The sequence below is a fragment of the Paroedura picta genome, chromosome 6 (assembly GCF_049243985.1).
Source record: "Paroedura picta isolate Pp20150507F chromosome 6, Ppicta_v3.0, whole genome shotgun sequence".
NCBI classification, from domain to species: domain Eukaryota; kingdom Metazoa; phylum Chordata; class Lepidosauria; order Squamata; family Gekkonidae; genus Paroedura; species Paroedura picta.
The window spans coordinates 19,211,599-19,224,926 of record NC_135374.1 but is presented as its reverse complement, the minus strand read 5'-3'; the positions used below and the strand labels follow the sequence as shown (position 1 = coordinate 19,224,926).

Below are 13,328 nucleotides of genomic sequence, written 5' to 3'. Positions count from 1 at the left end.
AAATAGGTAGAATAAAACAAATGTATTTAACAGTAAAAAAAAAATATGTAGAACACGGAGAAATTGAATCATTTTCTCCCTCTGATCTAAGTAAAAGGAATGTGTTTTTTGGGGGGAGGGGGGATTTTCTTGTATATCAGCAATAAAAACACACAAAATGATCGCTAAAAGGATCTGTTTATGAGAGGCTGTTGTTATTTCTGAGCTTCACAAGCATACCTGTATTTTGGTTGAAGGGAATCGGAGAGGATCTGCTGAGCAGCAGTGGCATCGTGTTCAGCAAAATATCTGTCAGGAGGGGGCAAAAACCATATTTCATTGTCTGATAACATTGGTCTAAACAGCCACAACACAAAACCCAGGCTTTGCTTATATATTTAATCAGTGTGTGATCCTGTACAAGAGCCAGAGGCAGCTGTGCTCCCATCATCTCCATCCTGTATAGCAGTGGTCCCCAACCTTTTTATCACCGGGGTCCACTCAACGCTTGACAATTTTACTGAGGCCCCGGGGGGGGGGGTAGTTTACTCCTCTACTCTCAACCACTGCCCTAACACTCTCTGATCGCTATGGTAATGTTTAAACATCCCTTCAAAATAAGATACAGACACGCCACAACAATGAACATAAGGAACATTTTATTTTCATGGAAATTTTAACTCATGACAATGACACATCAGTGGGAACCCTGAGCTTGTTTCTCTGCAACGAGATAGTCCCATCTGGGAGTGATGGGAGACAATGACACCCGAAGTGTGTTGTAAAGAGCCGGGGGGGGGGGGATGAAGTAAAGGGGCGGGGGGGAGAGAGAAGGCGTCCTTCGCGGCCCGCCTCCAATTAGTCGACGGACCACATGTGGTCCGCGGCCCACAGGTTGGGGATCGCTACTGTATAGAACCCATCAGGCAAGTGTACGATTACAAACCTACGCCTCTCCTCCAATAATTTCAGAAGAAAAGTAAACTGGAATAACAGCCACTGGATGGGAACGAGGAGAGAAAATCCCAGGAATTACACTATTCTAAGTCCAGTGGAATCAAAGGGCTTTGAAGGGTGTTAACAGCAACCAGGGATGCACTATAAGAAGAAGAGTTGGTTCTTATATGCTGCTTTTCTCTACCAGGAGACTCAAAATGGGTTATATTTGCCTTCCCTTTCCTCTCCCCACAACAGACACCCTGTGAGGTGGGTGAGGCTGAGAGAGCCCTGATATTACTGATTAAGAGTTGGTTCTTATATGCCGCTTTTCTCTACCCGAAGGAGTCTCAAAGTCGCCTTCCCTTTCCTCTCCCCACAACAGACACCCTGTGGGGTGGGTGAGGCTGAGAGAGCCCTGATATTACTGATTAAGAGTTGGTTCTTATATGCCGCTTTTCTCTACCCGAAGGAGTCTCAAAGTCGCCTTCCCTTTCCTCTCCCCACAACAGACACCCTGTGGGGTGGGTGAGGCTGAGAGAGCCCTGATATCACTGCTCAAGTCAGCGTGGTGACTTATAAAGACTTCCACCTACCAATCTGTAATACAGAGAGGGATGTTATAGCTGCAAGCCCTCCCCCACCCTCCATAGGGGAACATTCTTACATGCAATTGAGATACACACTGAAAAGTTGTCTCCCTGTGGCATGTTACACAAACAGGGCTGGTGTTTGCACCAGGCTGTTGCCAGCTAGGCCCCCTCTCCTCCCCGATAGTGGGTATTAGTCTTGGACGTGGGGCTTGTGCTATTTATTGCCTGTTTGCTGTGCATTTTTATATTGTATTAGTATGTCCTTTTAATGGAGGTTTTAATGGGATTTTTAATGAGGAACTTGTGACCCACCAGGAGCCACTTTATGGGAGTGGTGGGATATAAATCACGTAAATAAATAAAAAATAAATAAAAGGGGAGGCAGAACATTCTTCAAATAAACTGCACCTCACTGCATTACATTCATACATCTCATCAAGTAAAAAAAACCCAACCGCCCATGTCAGAAGCTAAATTTTCATATGTAGCGAATCTTCTAACGCTGCTCCAAACTGTTTGGATATGAAACCGCCTCTCATCCAAAGTGAGGGAATACTGCACTTATACCAAGGAGAAAACTCTGCCCATTTCCACAACTGCAGCTACCTTGTCAAGCTCTGCCATATATTAGCGGAAGCAATATTTAATGCCTTTGTACTCAGTCTTTAAGGAAAAGAACGATACTTACAATAAATTATATAAGCCTAGAAGGCCCATGCCTCTGAAGTCGGTTTTAGGATCGTCACCTTGGAAACCAATTTCACACCACTGCTTGGAAATCCGAGCTTCCAACGGGGAATCAGGTTTCAAGCATTTCCATAGCTACAGGAGGGAGGGAAGGGGGGGGAGCGGATCACAGGTAAAATTACAATCCAAAAGGTTTATGGACTGACATTTGAGAAATCGGTTCTCTATGGGCCTCGGCTTCATTCTTATGCATGGTATTCAAAAGAGCTCGAGGCGATGAACTAAAAAAAGGGATATTGGTGAGAAATGTTCATCAGACACCGAAGACTTCAAATATGGCCGCTGGGAATTCCTGTGACCTAATGCAGAAACGGCGCAAAAACCTTGACGGGGACGCAGACACGGTGTAGAGTAGACTCAATAGGTCTGCAGTGGAGGGGGGGAAAGAACAAAGACCGTCTTTCCCTTAGCAGCAGTTCTCCTCTGCTGGAAGCACAGGATGATCAGACCACCTTTTTCTTAGATGGGTTTCGCAAGGGCACAGAGGAGAAACAAAAAAGCTACCTAAATACTGAGAACCACCGCTCTGAAAGCACTACATTGTCGAGCGAGAGGGGGGTGCTAGAAAACGAAGGCATTCCAAGTTCCCAACTATTTCAAATTCGGGGTTTTTAGAAGCCCGAGCAACCCAGCGCCTGAGAAAAAGCTTTAGAAATACATTAAGAAAACGAATACTAAAATATTCACTCTTGAGGATTAATGCAGGGAGAAGAACAGAGACATTACCCTCAGCTGCTCCTCCAAAATTGTACTTGTGCAAGTGGAAAGGCCCATTCCAAGAATGTGACACTAACCCCTCTGGCAGCTGCCCATCGCTTTAGTGTAATTCAATTATGGTTTGGTGCGATTTTGTCTGAAATGATGTGTGATGTGTGTCTGGTGTGATGTGTTTCCTGCCCGTACAAGGTGTGGTGGCTTGTGTGAGCAGGAAACACCCATAAAAGAGAAGCATGCTGTGCAACAGAGAATGTGCTGCCCGAGCTAAAGGATGACATAGGATCCCAGTCACTGCTCCCTTCTTCTACAAGCGTTTCTAAACCGCAGCTTGATGCTGTGCGCTGGAGACTCAAACCATAGTTTGATATCTGAACTGAGCCGCTGTTTGTTCCCTATAAAAGGCCAAGGGAATGTATACTGAACCGAATGCATACAAGGAACAGAAGCAGCTAGAACTATTTTAATGTTTTTAATATATAATAAAGTATTATAATACTAGTAGTAGAGCCCGCTGAAACTGAAATTCAGCGGGCGCTAGTGGCCTGGGGAGCTTCCCCCCCCCCTCAATCCGACCCGGGAAAAAGCACCCCAGGCTCCAGGGAAGGCGATCGCCTTCCCTGGAGCCTGGGGAGCTTTTTTTGGGATCGGGGGGGAAGTAAAAAAGCTCCCCAGGCTCCAGGGAAGGCGATCCGCGCCTCTGCGAGCCGCGGCTTGCCTTCCCTGGAGCCTGGGGAGATTTTTTCCGGATCGGGGGGGAAGGAAAAAAGCTCCCCAGGCTCCAGGGAAGGCGATCCGCGCCTCTGCGAGGCGCGGCTTGCCTTCCCTGGAGCCTGGGGAGCTTTTTTCCGGATCGGGGGGGAAGGAAAAAAGCTTCCCAGGCTCCAGGGTAGGCGATCCGCGCCTCTGCGAGCCGCGGCTTGCCTTCCCTGGAGCCTGGGGAGTTTTTTTCCGGATCGGGGGGGAAGTAAAAAAGCTCCCCAGGCTCCAGGGAAGGCGATCCGCGCCTCTGCGAGCCGCGGATCGCCTTCCCTGGAGCCTGGGGAGCTTTTTTTCTTCCTACCCGATTCGGAAAGAAGCTCCCCAAGGCCCTGGGGAAGGCGAGCCGCGCCTCTGGGGGCTCCGTGGGGCGGCGGCTCCGGCTCGCGGCGGCTCCCTTCTTCTGAGGAGGCGGCGGCGGCGGCAGGTAGGCCCCGGTAGCGGTGCTTCGCTGGACAGGCAGGGCCTCCGTGGGGCGTCGGCTCTGTTCTTCTTCGACGGCGGCGACAGCAGGTAGGCCTCGGCAGCGGCGTAAAGGAGCAACTGCGAGCCGCGCTGTGCGCGGCTCGCAGTTGCTCGGGGCTGGGAATCGGAGGGACCAATCGGCAGGCGCTTCGCGCCTGCCGATTGGTCCCTCCGATTGTCTGTTCGGACGAAGGGTCCAATCCGGACCCTTCCTCATCCCGGACACAACCCGCCTCCGAACGCCTTACAGTTTTATTTAGTCCGTGGCGCCCGTGGCGCCACGGGCGGTGTTAAGATTGTTCCTCCATTTCTCTCTCTCTCTCTGGCCATTTAACAACTGTGGTCAGCTCAAAGCACTTTCCTTGTATACATGCACAATTCTTGGGTTGCTCATTTTTTGGGAAATCCTGGAGATTTGGGAGGTGGTGCCTCAGGAGGGGAAGCTGCTCTGCAGGGATGCAATCTCTATGGTATACCATAGACTCTGCTCACGGAAGCTGCCATTTCTGCCAGGGGAACTGATCTCTGCAGTCTGGAGTCCACCCATAACTCTGGGAAAGGTCTAGCCCCCATCATGAGATTAGCAGCCCTCAGCAATTAGAGGAGGTTATTCTTCTAGCACAGAAGGGGAGGGGAAAGAGTTGATATTGCAGAACAGATTCCTGGTAGCTGCATGTTGCATAGTCAGAGTTGGGAGTGAGCTGGGCTTTTTGTGTCCTGTTTTTTTACTGCCCAAAGGAGTCTCAAAGTGGCTTCTAGTCGCCTTCCCTTCCTCAGACACCCTGTGAGGGAGGTGGGGCTGAGAGGGCTATGAGAGAACTGTGGCTGGCCCAAGACCCCCCAGCTGGCTGCATGTGGAAGGAGAGAGTGGGGAATTAAACACGGTTCTCCGGTTTAGAGGCCACTTCTCTTAACCACCACATCATGTTGGCTCTAGCGAGTTTTCACACAAGAGAGGCTGCATTTAACAGGCATGAATGGACTGGGCCTGGTTGGAGAACGAAAGCAGCGAGGGACACCAAGGAACAAGGAACAGCCCATGTTTGTACTGATGAAGGTAAGGGTGGGGGGAAGCCTGAGATCTTTGGCTACTTTTCACAGGCTTCCGTCTACTGACATCCCCTGCAGCAGGCCAACAAATTTGACTGTGAACTAACTTAACAGGCTACTGTCTCGGAACCAGCTTCTGCACACACGGGCCTTTTGCTGAGCGAACGGTGTTTTATTAAATGGCGCCTGTCAATACAGAAGACGTCTTCGGCGTCATTCGACAGCTTACCTTCAGGAGCATCTCTTCATGCTGGGGATCCTCTGAATCATAGGGCTCCCGGCGCAGTTTTTCCACCTCTGCAATCAAATTCCTGTACCCTACAATCTGTAGGAGGCAGGCCTGCAGAGACACGCCGAGCCTGGTGGGAAAAAGGAACCGGCAAAGAGTTCAGCTCCGCGCTTGGCGATTGGAGCTTCTGCATGATTGATATCCCCCCAGCGTGCAGCCGAGCCATTTGCCAACGAGAAAAAGTGCCTCAATCGGGGCAAATATATGCCGTGACATTTCGAAAATTATGCCGGCTCTCCTAAAACTAGGCTGTGCAGCTCATCTTCACTCGACTGTGAATGACAGGGAAGGAGGGGAGAAAGGTTCACCTGCCCCCTCCCCGAAGACATGACATTAAACAAAAGGTCTCCCTTTCAGGAAAGATTCGTCTTTGTCACCGTCTTCCTGGCTCGCCCCTAAATTCCCCCCTTTTCAACTGCTTCCCATCCTGCAAACCAAAGTCAGAGGAGGTCCATGTTCAGAAGCGGTCAGCCTCCGAATCCCAGAGCCAGGAGGCAACATCAGGGGAAGGCCTTGGCCTCTATGCCCTGCTGTTGACCCTCCAGAGAAACTGGGCGGCCACTGCGTGAGGCAGAATGCGGGACTAGTCTGATCCAGCAGGGCTCTTCTTCAGTTGTTCAGAAAATCCTGGTCTCCTAGCATGGAATGAAGGTGGTGGTGGGGGGGTCTTCAAAATTCTTCAGAGGGCCAGTGCTGGGGGATCAGGACAGAAGGAAGGCCTTGCTAGATCCCTCAGAAGCCTGGATATTTACATTCAAAGTGTGTGAGTGTGTGTGTGTGTGTGTACGACAACAGCAGTTTGGTTGGAACAGGAAATGTACCCTGTGTGCGCTCAGAGGAACTTTCACCCATGGATTCTCATCAGCCTTGGAATCAAAGCAGATGCCATAGCAGAACCTGGCATAATGTCCCAGGCAGGAGACCATTTCCCTCTCTGGGTTAGACTGTTTTTTTTAATTTTGCACAGAAGAAACATGCCTGTACATGGCACTTTGGAAGGGGGAGGTGGAGCTTGAAAGAAAGAGAGACATAAGCCATGATAATCAGAGAAGAAGAAGAGCTGGGTTTTATACTCCACTTTTCACCGCCCAAAGGAGTCTCAAAGCGGCTTACAATCTTGTTCCTTTTCCTCTCCCCACAACAGACACGCTGTGAGATAGGTGGGGCTGAGAGAGCTCTGACATGACTGGTCAGTCCGAACAGCAAGATCAGGGCTGTGACAAGCCCAAGGTCACCCAGCTGGCTGCATGTGGAGGAGGCATGGGGAATCAAAACCCGGCTCGCCAGATTAAGTGACACTGAAAGGAAACAAAAACACAGCCTTGGAGATAGTTCTGTCATGTTGGTCATAAAGGGATTTGGGGGGGATTCTGGCCAAGCGGCTGCTGAATTTTTCAGCCAAAATGGACAGCAGGCAGGGTGCTAGTTTCTTCCGCTCCTGACTGAATGTCTCCAAATCTAGTGTCTGATGAAAGAAAAGAGCTTTAGCTCTCAAAAGCTCACACCTTGAAACTCTTGTTGTCCTCTAAGGCAGGGGTAGTCAACCTGTGGTCCTCCAGATGTTCATGGACTACAATTCCCATGACCCCCTGCCAGCAAATGCTGGCAGGGGCTCATGGGAATTGTAGTCCATGAACATCTGGAGGACCACAGGTTGACTACCCCTGCTCTAAGGTGCTGCTGGACTTGAATGTAACTGTCCTACTTACTGCAGAGCAACACGGCTACTCTCAGGTCCTGGCCTTGTCCCCATTATATTGTTATTCAGCAGCTGCAGAATCCTGTGATTCCATTTCCTCACCAGGGAGCCAAGAGGGAAAGGGGGAGGAATTTCTTGTACTTCAGTGGGGCACGTAAATGGATTATGCTCGTCTATCACCTCCTGAACTAGCTAGCATTTGTGGGCGAGTGCCTGCCACAAGCTGCAAAATGTACTAAGAAGGAGCTGGGGAAAAATCACACGCAGGGACCAAAGTCAAATCCCGGTGCCAGTTCTATACACAAAGGGGAAGCAAAGATCCCAAAGTGCAAACAGCCACATCTCATGCGGTCTGTGGTGAACAAATGTGATACTTAATCTCAATAAACTGAAAGGCTGGAAGAGTTGCCTCCCCCCACCCTGTCAATATCTCATTCAAGAGCTCTCCCCACCTCTTCTTGATGCTGCTGATCAGGGTGTAGTCTGCACAGGGCTTTTTACCCACTCCCAGAATGACTAAATCCCTGCAGTCTACAGGAATTCGATTTCCATTTTGATTTTGGATGCTTTAAATTTTCCCTCTGTAACATGCATGATTGATTTGTGATGACCCTACCTTTCTCCTGCAATATCCTGGAGTGGATATAGGCCTTGATATTTCAAAAACTGCCATGACTAAACCTACAGATCTCTGCTTTTTGTGAATTAACTTCCTGCCTCCTGCCTCCAATGCTGTAGCAAAGCACTCTTCCCTGATTTCTGTTGCAATTGGGGAGGGGGTATAGAGGAAGACCCAAGTTCAAATTGATCAGAAATCAGCAGGATCCACAATGGAAAAAACAAAATAAGTGACTCAGATTTGACTACTGCAATACACTCTACATGGGCTAGCCTTGAAGGCAATCTAACTGTACACAGATGCCCCCAGAAGACCAAAGCTTCCCTTCAGCTGTTGCTTCACCCATCAACTGGCTTTTCTTTGTAAGAAAACTGCTGCAAATGGAAGTTTCATTTGGCCACTATCTTCTCTACACCAAGAAAAGCTAACCCAACTCACAAAGCTGGACAGGATAAAATGGTGGACAAGAACCATCTATACCGTATGCTGTTCTTGGAGGCGGGGCTGTCCCCATGGAGCAGCATTCCAGGGAGCATTTTGGGCTGCAGTTTGTGTGTGTGTGTGGGGGGGGGGGAGAGCCGAAGATGATGTTTGATGAGTTCCAAGTCAGTCTCTGAAGAGATGCAGAGGACAAAAATTCCTCCATGCAACATTAGATGACACCGCCTGCCACTTACTGTGGGTTCACATCCGGATTAATCTTTTTCAGGTCCATGATGGCATCTATGGTTTTTTCAATTGCATCTGGGTGGACACTAAGTGAACTCTGCAGCAACTGCAAAAAGAATTTTTATTTTTACACAGACAGATCAGAATCATTTCCTTAGAAAGTGAAAAACAGTTGAATGCAGCCATTCACAAGCGGAGCTAGAATGAGGACTCTGCTGAGCTGGCCACCTGCTTACCCATCACTCTGAAAACACAACCTTCTAAAAATAGGCAACTGTATACATATGCTTTAGGATGTTTAGGGCTCATCCTGCATAGAGCAGGGGGTTGGACTAGATGACCTGCATGGCCCCTTCCAACTCTATGGTTCTATGATTCTAAAAACAATTCAGAATTGTTGGAGGCTTGATTCAAAGGGGGTGCTGGGGAAGAGAAGGAACTGACCACCCATACAAAGCTGCCAGGATGGTGGCCCAGTTCAGAAGAGACGCCGTGGGCAAGGAAAGCCCCCTTGAGTCAGTTCTTTTGGCTCTCTAGTCTAGTATCATGTTAAAACCAGTCTTCCCCCAATCATCCAAAGACTGGGGTGGAAGATTTCAGCTTGCTGGAGGACACGCTGTGAGTCTGGACTTGAATCTGGGTTTCTTAAAAAAAGAACAGACCATGGCCATGAAGAAGAACTTCCTTTTTGCCTCCTATGACCCCCCTTCTCCTTCTCTCCTGCTCGGAGTAGACTCTGGGTCTCTCAGTGGTCCATGTGTCCTTTCCATCCCATCCCCTCTCTCAACATCCAACATCCAACAATTCCAAAGCAGCATTTAGGAATCTGCAGCTCTTAGCGGAGATCTTAGGATGCTTTTACACAGCCTTTTCCAAACCTTGACCATGGAGGAGCCCCTGAAATAATTCTTCAGGCTTCAAGAAGCCCCGGAAGTGATGTCAGCTGGTCACACCTCCCCACCACGACCCCAGAAGTGACATCATCACCTGAGTTAATGGGCAGGCTGAAGGAGGATTGAGGGATGAAGAGACAGGAGGTGGTTTAAGCTGGGAGTGTAGAAACCATGAGATAACTCATGCTTGGGTAGAGGGAGGGGGGAGTGATAATGGAAACCGCTGCTTCCACAGCTTGTGGACAATGCTAAGGCAGGAGACCACCTCTGGAGCTCCCACGGACCCCTGGTTGGCAATCCCTGCTTTTACACATTAAATTGATGGCGAATCCAGGTTTACCACTAATGGGCCACAGCCCTGTTTCGTGTGTAATTCCAGCTCCCTATCATGCGTACCTTTTTATGTGCTAACATGAGTTTGCCACATTTGCACATCACATTCCAGGGGTTACCATTTTTACATTGCAGGAAATATGCTAGACATTAAAAAAAAACATGGGATAAGAAATAACCCTACAGCATTTGACTAAAACAAAACATCTGAAAAAACTGAAATGAGATTTATATTCTGCATTCAAATCGTCGGGGGAATGCAATAACTCTGAAGAAGCAGTGGGCTTTGCTATATTTGGCACAGAAAAAAAACAAACCCTCCAACTTTTCATTTGCATTTAAATGAAACCCTGCAAGGCAACCAGGGACATTCAAAATCCTCTCTCTCTTGCAATTGATCCCCAATTTATAGCGGGGGGAAAAAATAAGCAAGGGGCAGAGGGAATCCCCCAACTAAAGCTCAACATCTGTATTGTAATCAGGAAAAGGAGACCAAGATCCTACAGGATTTAGAGACTATTCCCTCCCCCAAGCTTTCTTGGCCTTATTATTTCACAGGCACCAAAGCAACTGCCAGGTTTAGCATTACAAGAAAATTTCAATCTTACGTTGAAAATAAAGCCAACTATTTCTCAGATACGAATGTCTTCTTAGCTGCTAAGAGGGGCTAATCCAGTGGGGGGAGATTTGTTTTAAAATATTTTTTTAATTTTATTTATGTGGATAGTTTTTGCCTTATTTGGGTAGGTTGACCCCCCTCCCCCCTCCCAAAGTGGCCAATGATGGGTAGGGGGGGGTCTTCTGGGATTCTGCAGTGGCCTTGTTGAATTCACACACAGTGGAAAAGGAGTGGGAGGGAAAAGCTGAATCTGCTGCACTCCTCCTCCCATTTCCCCCCTCTCAGACTTTCTTCTCAGAGCCGTGCTGGCAGAAAATGGCTGGAGGGAGGCCATTGCAAGCAAAGGGATTCAGATATTCAAGCAGGAGAGGACTGTGTCCAATACCATCAGGGGTAGTCAAACTGCGGCCCTCCAGATGTCCATGGACTACAATTCCCATGAGCCCCTGCCAGCAAATGCGGGCAGGGGCTCATGGGAATTGTAGTCCACGGACATCTGGAGGGCCGCAGTTTGACTACCCCTGCAGTCTGGAGATGGGCTGTAATTCCAGGGGATCCCCAAGCCCCACCTGGAGGCTGGCATTCTTGGCCGAGAGCTACCACACCTGGATCCACTATGACGCCTGTGCACAGCCTGCATGAAGGTTCCTTTCTTCTCAGGTTTCCCATTGCCTTGGCAGCCATTTTTGAAACTGGGGAAATATATTCTCAGAAGATCCTGCTAGGATTGCCGGCCTCCTGGGGAAGCCTGGAGATCTCCCAAAGTTATAAGTGATCTCCAAATCACACAGATCATTTCCCCTGAGAATTGCTGCTTTGAATGGTGGTCTTTATGACAGCTAAGATGAATGCTTCTTTGTTTTGCTCAGGCAAGGTTTGCTACTTAGCATACTGCACACACAAAAATGAAACTAACTTCTTATTTAACAAGCATCTTATTCTATTAATGACACCATGCACGCTGTAAACATGCCACTCCCGGGGGTATAGCGGGGAAGCCTGGCCAGCTGACATAACTTCCGGGGTCACTCGTTGCCTGAAAGGAGAGAGGGAGGGAGAGGGTGGGAGAGGGAGGAGACTCTACCTGGAAATTGCTGCTCAACACATTCTCATTGCCCCTCTCCCCAAATAAAGCTCTGGGCTTCATTTCTCATTACAGGTGTCAGCTAACTGAATATTAACTGGCTGGAGAATTGACAATTATTGTAATTGTGAACCACCTGGGTACTTTTCTGGATTCTATATGAATTTTACATAACTGCATCTCACCTTGCGCTTCCTGAGTTTCACGGCCCCTTGAATTGCCTACTTATGTGTTTTTTCCTTTTCACACCTTATGGAAGGCTGACTAAAGTGCATGTGAAGAAGTCAGCCAGTCCACTGGAATTTACTGGAATAAAATGTTGGTATTCTCTAGGGTGCCACTAGAATCCTGCCTGTTTGGTGTTACTGCAGATTAACACAGCCTTTCCACTTTTGCATCCTTCCCTATATTTGAGGCAGCTTGCAAGCAGTGAATTGCCCATGACAAGTTAAAGCTCCTTCTAGGTAGGAAGGAGCTTTCAAATATTGAAAGAGTTTGTTCCAGTGGCGAATGTGTCTCAAAATGGTTACCACAGGAGCAATTCAGAGCACAGCGAAACTTCCTGAAGACAGGCAATTTGAAGTGAGGCCTACTTAAACAGTTACTATTACCATGAATGAGGAGGATACGGAATAGAACACAGTTACTCACCTTATTTTTTGAACTCCTCAGTGACGTTTCTGTGAAGAAGACATTTTGAATCACATTGAGGATTTTAAGACTTGATGAAATGTATACAATTTATATCCCACCTCTACAGAGAAACTGCTCAAGGTGGCTTCGAAAGCAAAACAGGAGGAAACTGTAACACAATGTAAAAATGGCTAAAACACCGTTCAAAGCCCAGCCATGATATAAACACAACATAAAATATTCATCCGTCTAAATGTATTCTCATAAAACAGTTTTTAGACAAACAAATTCAAAATACTATTAGAATATATGTAAAACAACACAAAACAAAACAAAACAGCTGTGACCCAAAACGAAAGTTAAGGCAAACCACAGGGGATGCGTGGCAACCCCTTACCGATTTTCATGGTCCGGCCAGCCCCAGGTTTTGTGTTGTAGCAGATCCGCTGCAGCTCACACCGCCCCGTCAGCTTCCGCACCACAAATTTCAGGGACCGCCAGAGGCATTTGCAGTAGAAGTAGAGGCACACCTGGACGAGCATCCTGATGGAAAGAAACACTAAGTCAGAACTCCAGCCGGTCTCCAGGGAGAGTCTGCACAGGGAGACAAAGGCCCTTGGCATCCTTCTTCAAGTATTGCTGCAGAATAAGTCCTTAAGTGCTCCATTCTGCTTTCAAGAGAAGCTTTTCTTTACAGAGTTGTTAAAAAGGCAGATCTTCTAGTAAAAAAAAACAATTTTAATAAATCAAACCCTGTCAACGATACTGGAGAACAGTTCTGTTCCAGAGGCCGTGATCTCTTTTAATGGCTTATGGAGGGTGGGGAATTTTAAAAAGGAATGAAGCCTATTTAAGATGGGAGTGAGAGTGGGCTTGAAAACCGCCAAGGCTAAGGAAGTTCTGTAAGAAGAAGAGTTGGGTCTTATATGCTGCTTTTCTCTACCAGGAGTCTCAAAGAGGCTTAGAATCACCTTCCCTTCCTCTCCCTGCAACAGACACCCTGTGAGGGAGGTGAGGCTGAGAGAGCCCTGATAATACTGAAGAAGAAGAGTTGGTTCTTCTATGCTGCTTTTCTCTACCAGGAGTCTCAAAGAGGCTTAGAATCACCTTCCCTTCCTCTCCCTGCAACAGACACCCTGTGAGGGAGGTGAGTCTGAGAGAGCCTTGATATTACTGCTCAGTCGGAACAGCTTTATCAGTGCTGTGGTTAGCCCAAGGTCACCCAGCTGGCTGCATGAGGGGGAGCG

At 48.1% G+C, this 13,328-nt stretch overlaps 1 protein-coding gene across 4 annotated transcripts in view; it reads right to left on the bottom strand.

The window, feature by feature from the left end:
• The window catches only part of ELMOD1 (ELMO domain containing 1), a 59,240-nt gene that overhangs the window by 12,856 nt on the left and 33,056 nt on the right, over positions 1–13,328 (bottom strand). For all 4 annotated transcript variants that reach the window (XM_077341581.1, XM_077341582.1, XM_077341579.1 and 1 more), the window contains 6 exons: positions 12,479–12,624; positions 12,100–12,128; positions 8,528–8,625; positions 5,473–5,602; positions 2,197–2,330; positions 220–288 (listed from right to left, as the gene is read on the bottom strand). In XM_077341581.1, coding sequence (XP_077197696.1) covers positions 220–288; positions 2,197–2,330; positions 5,473–5,602; positions 8,528–8,625; positions 12,100–12,128; positions 12,479–12,623 — 605 coding nt within the window. In that variant the 5' untranslated portion in view covers position 12,624. The remainder of the gene's footprint in view (positions 1–219; positions 289–2,196; positions 2,331–5,472; positions 5,603–8,527; positions 8,626–12,099; positions 12,129–12,478; positions 12,625–13,328) is intronic.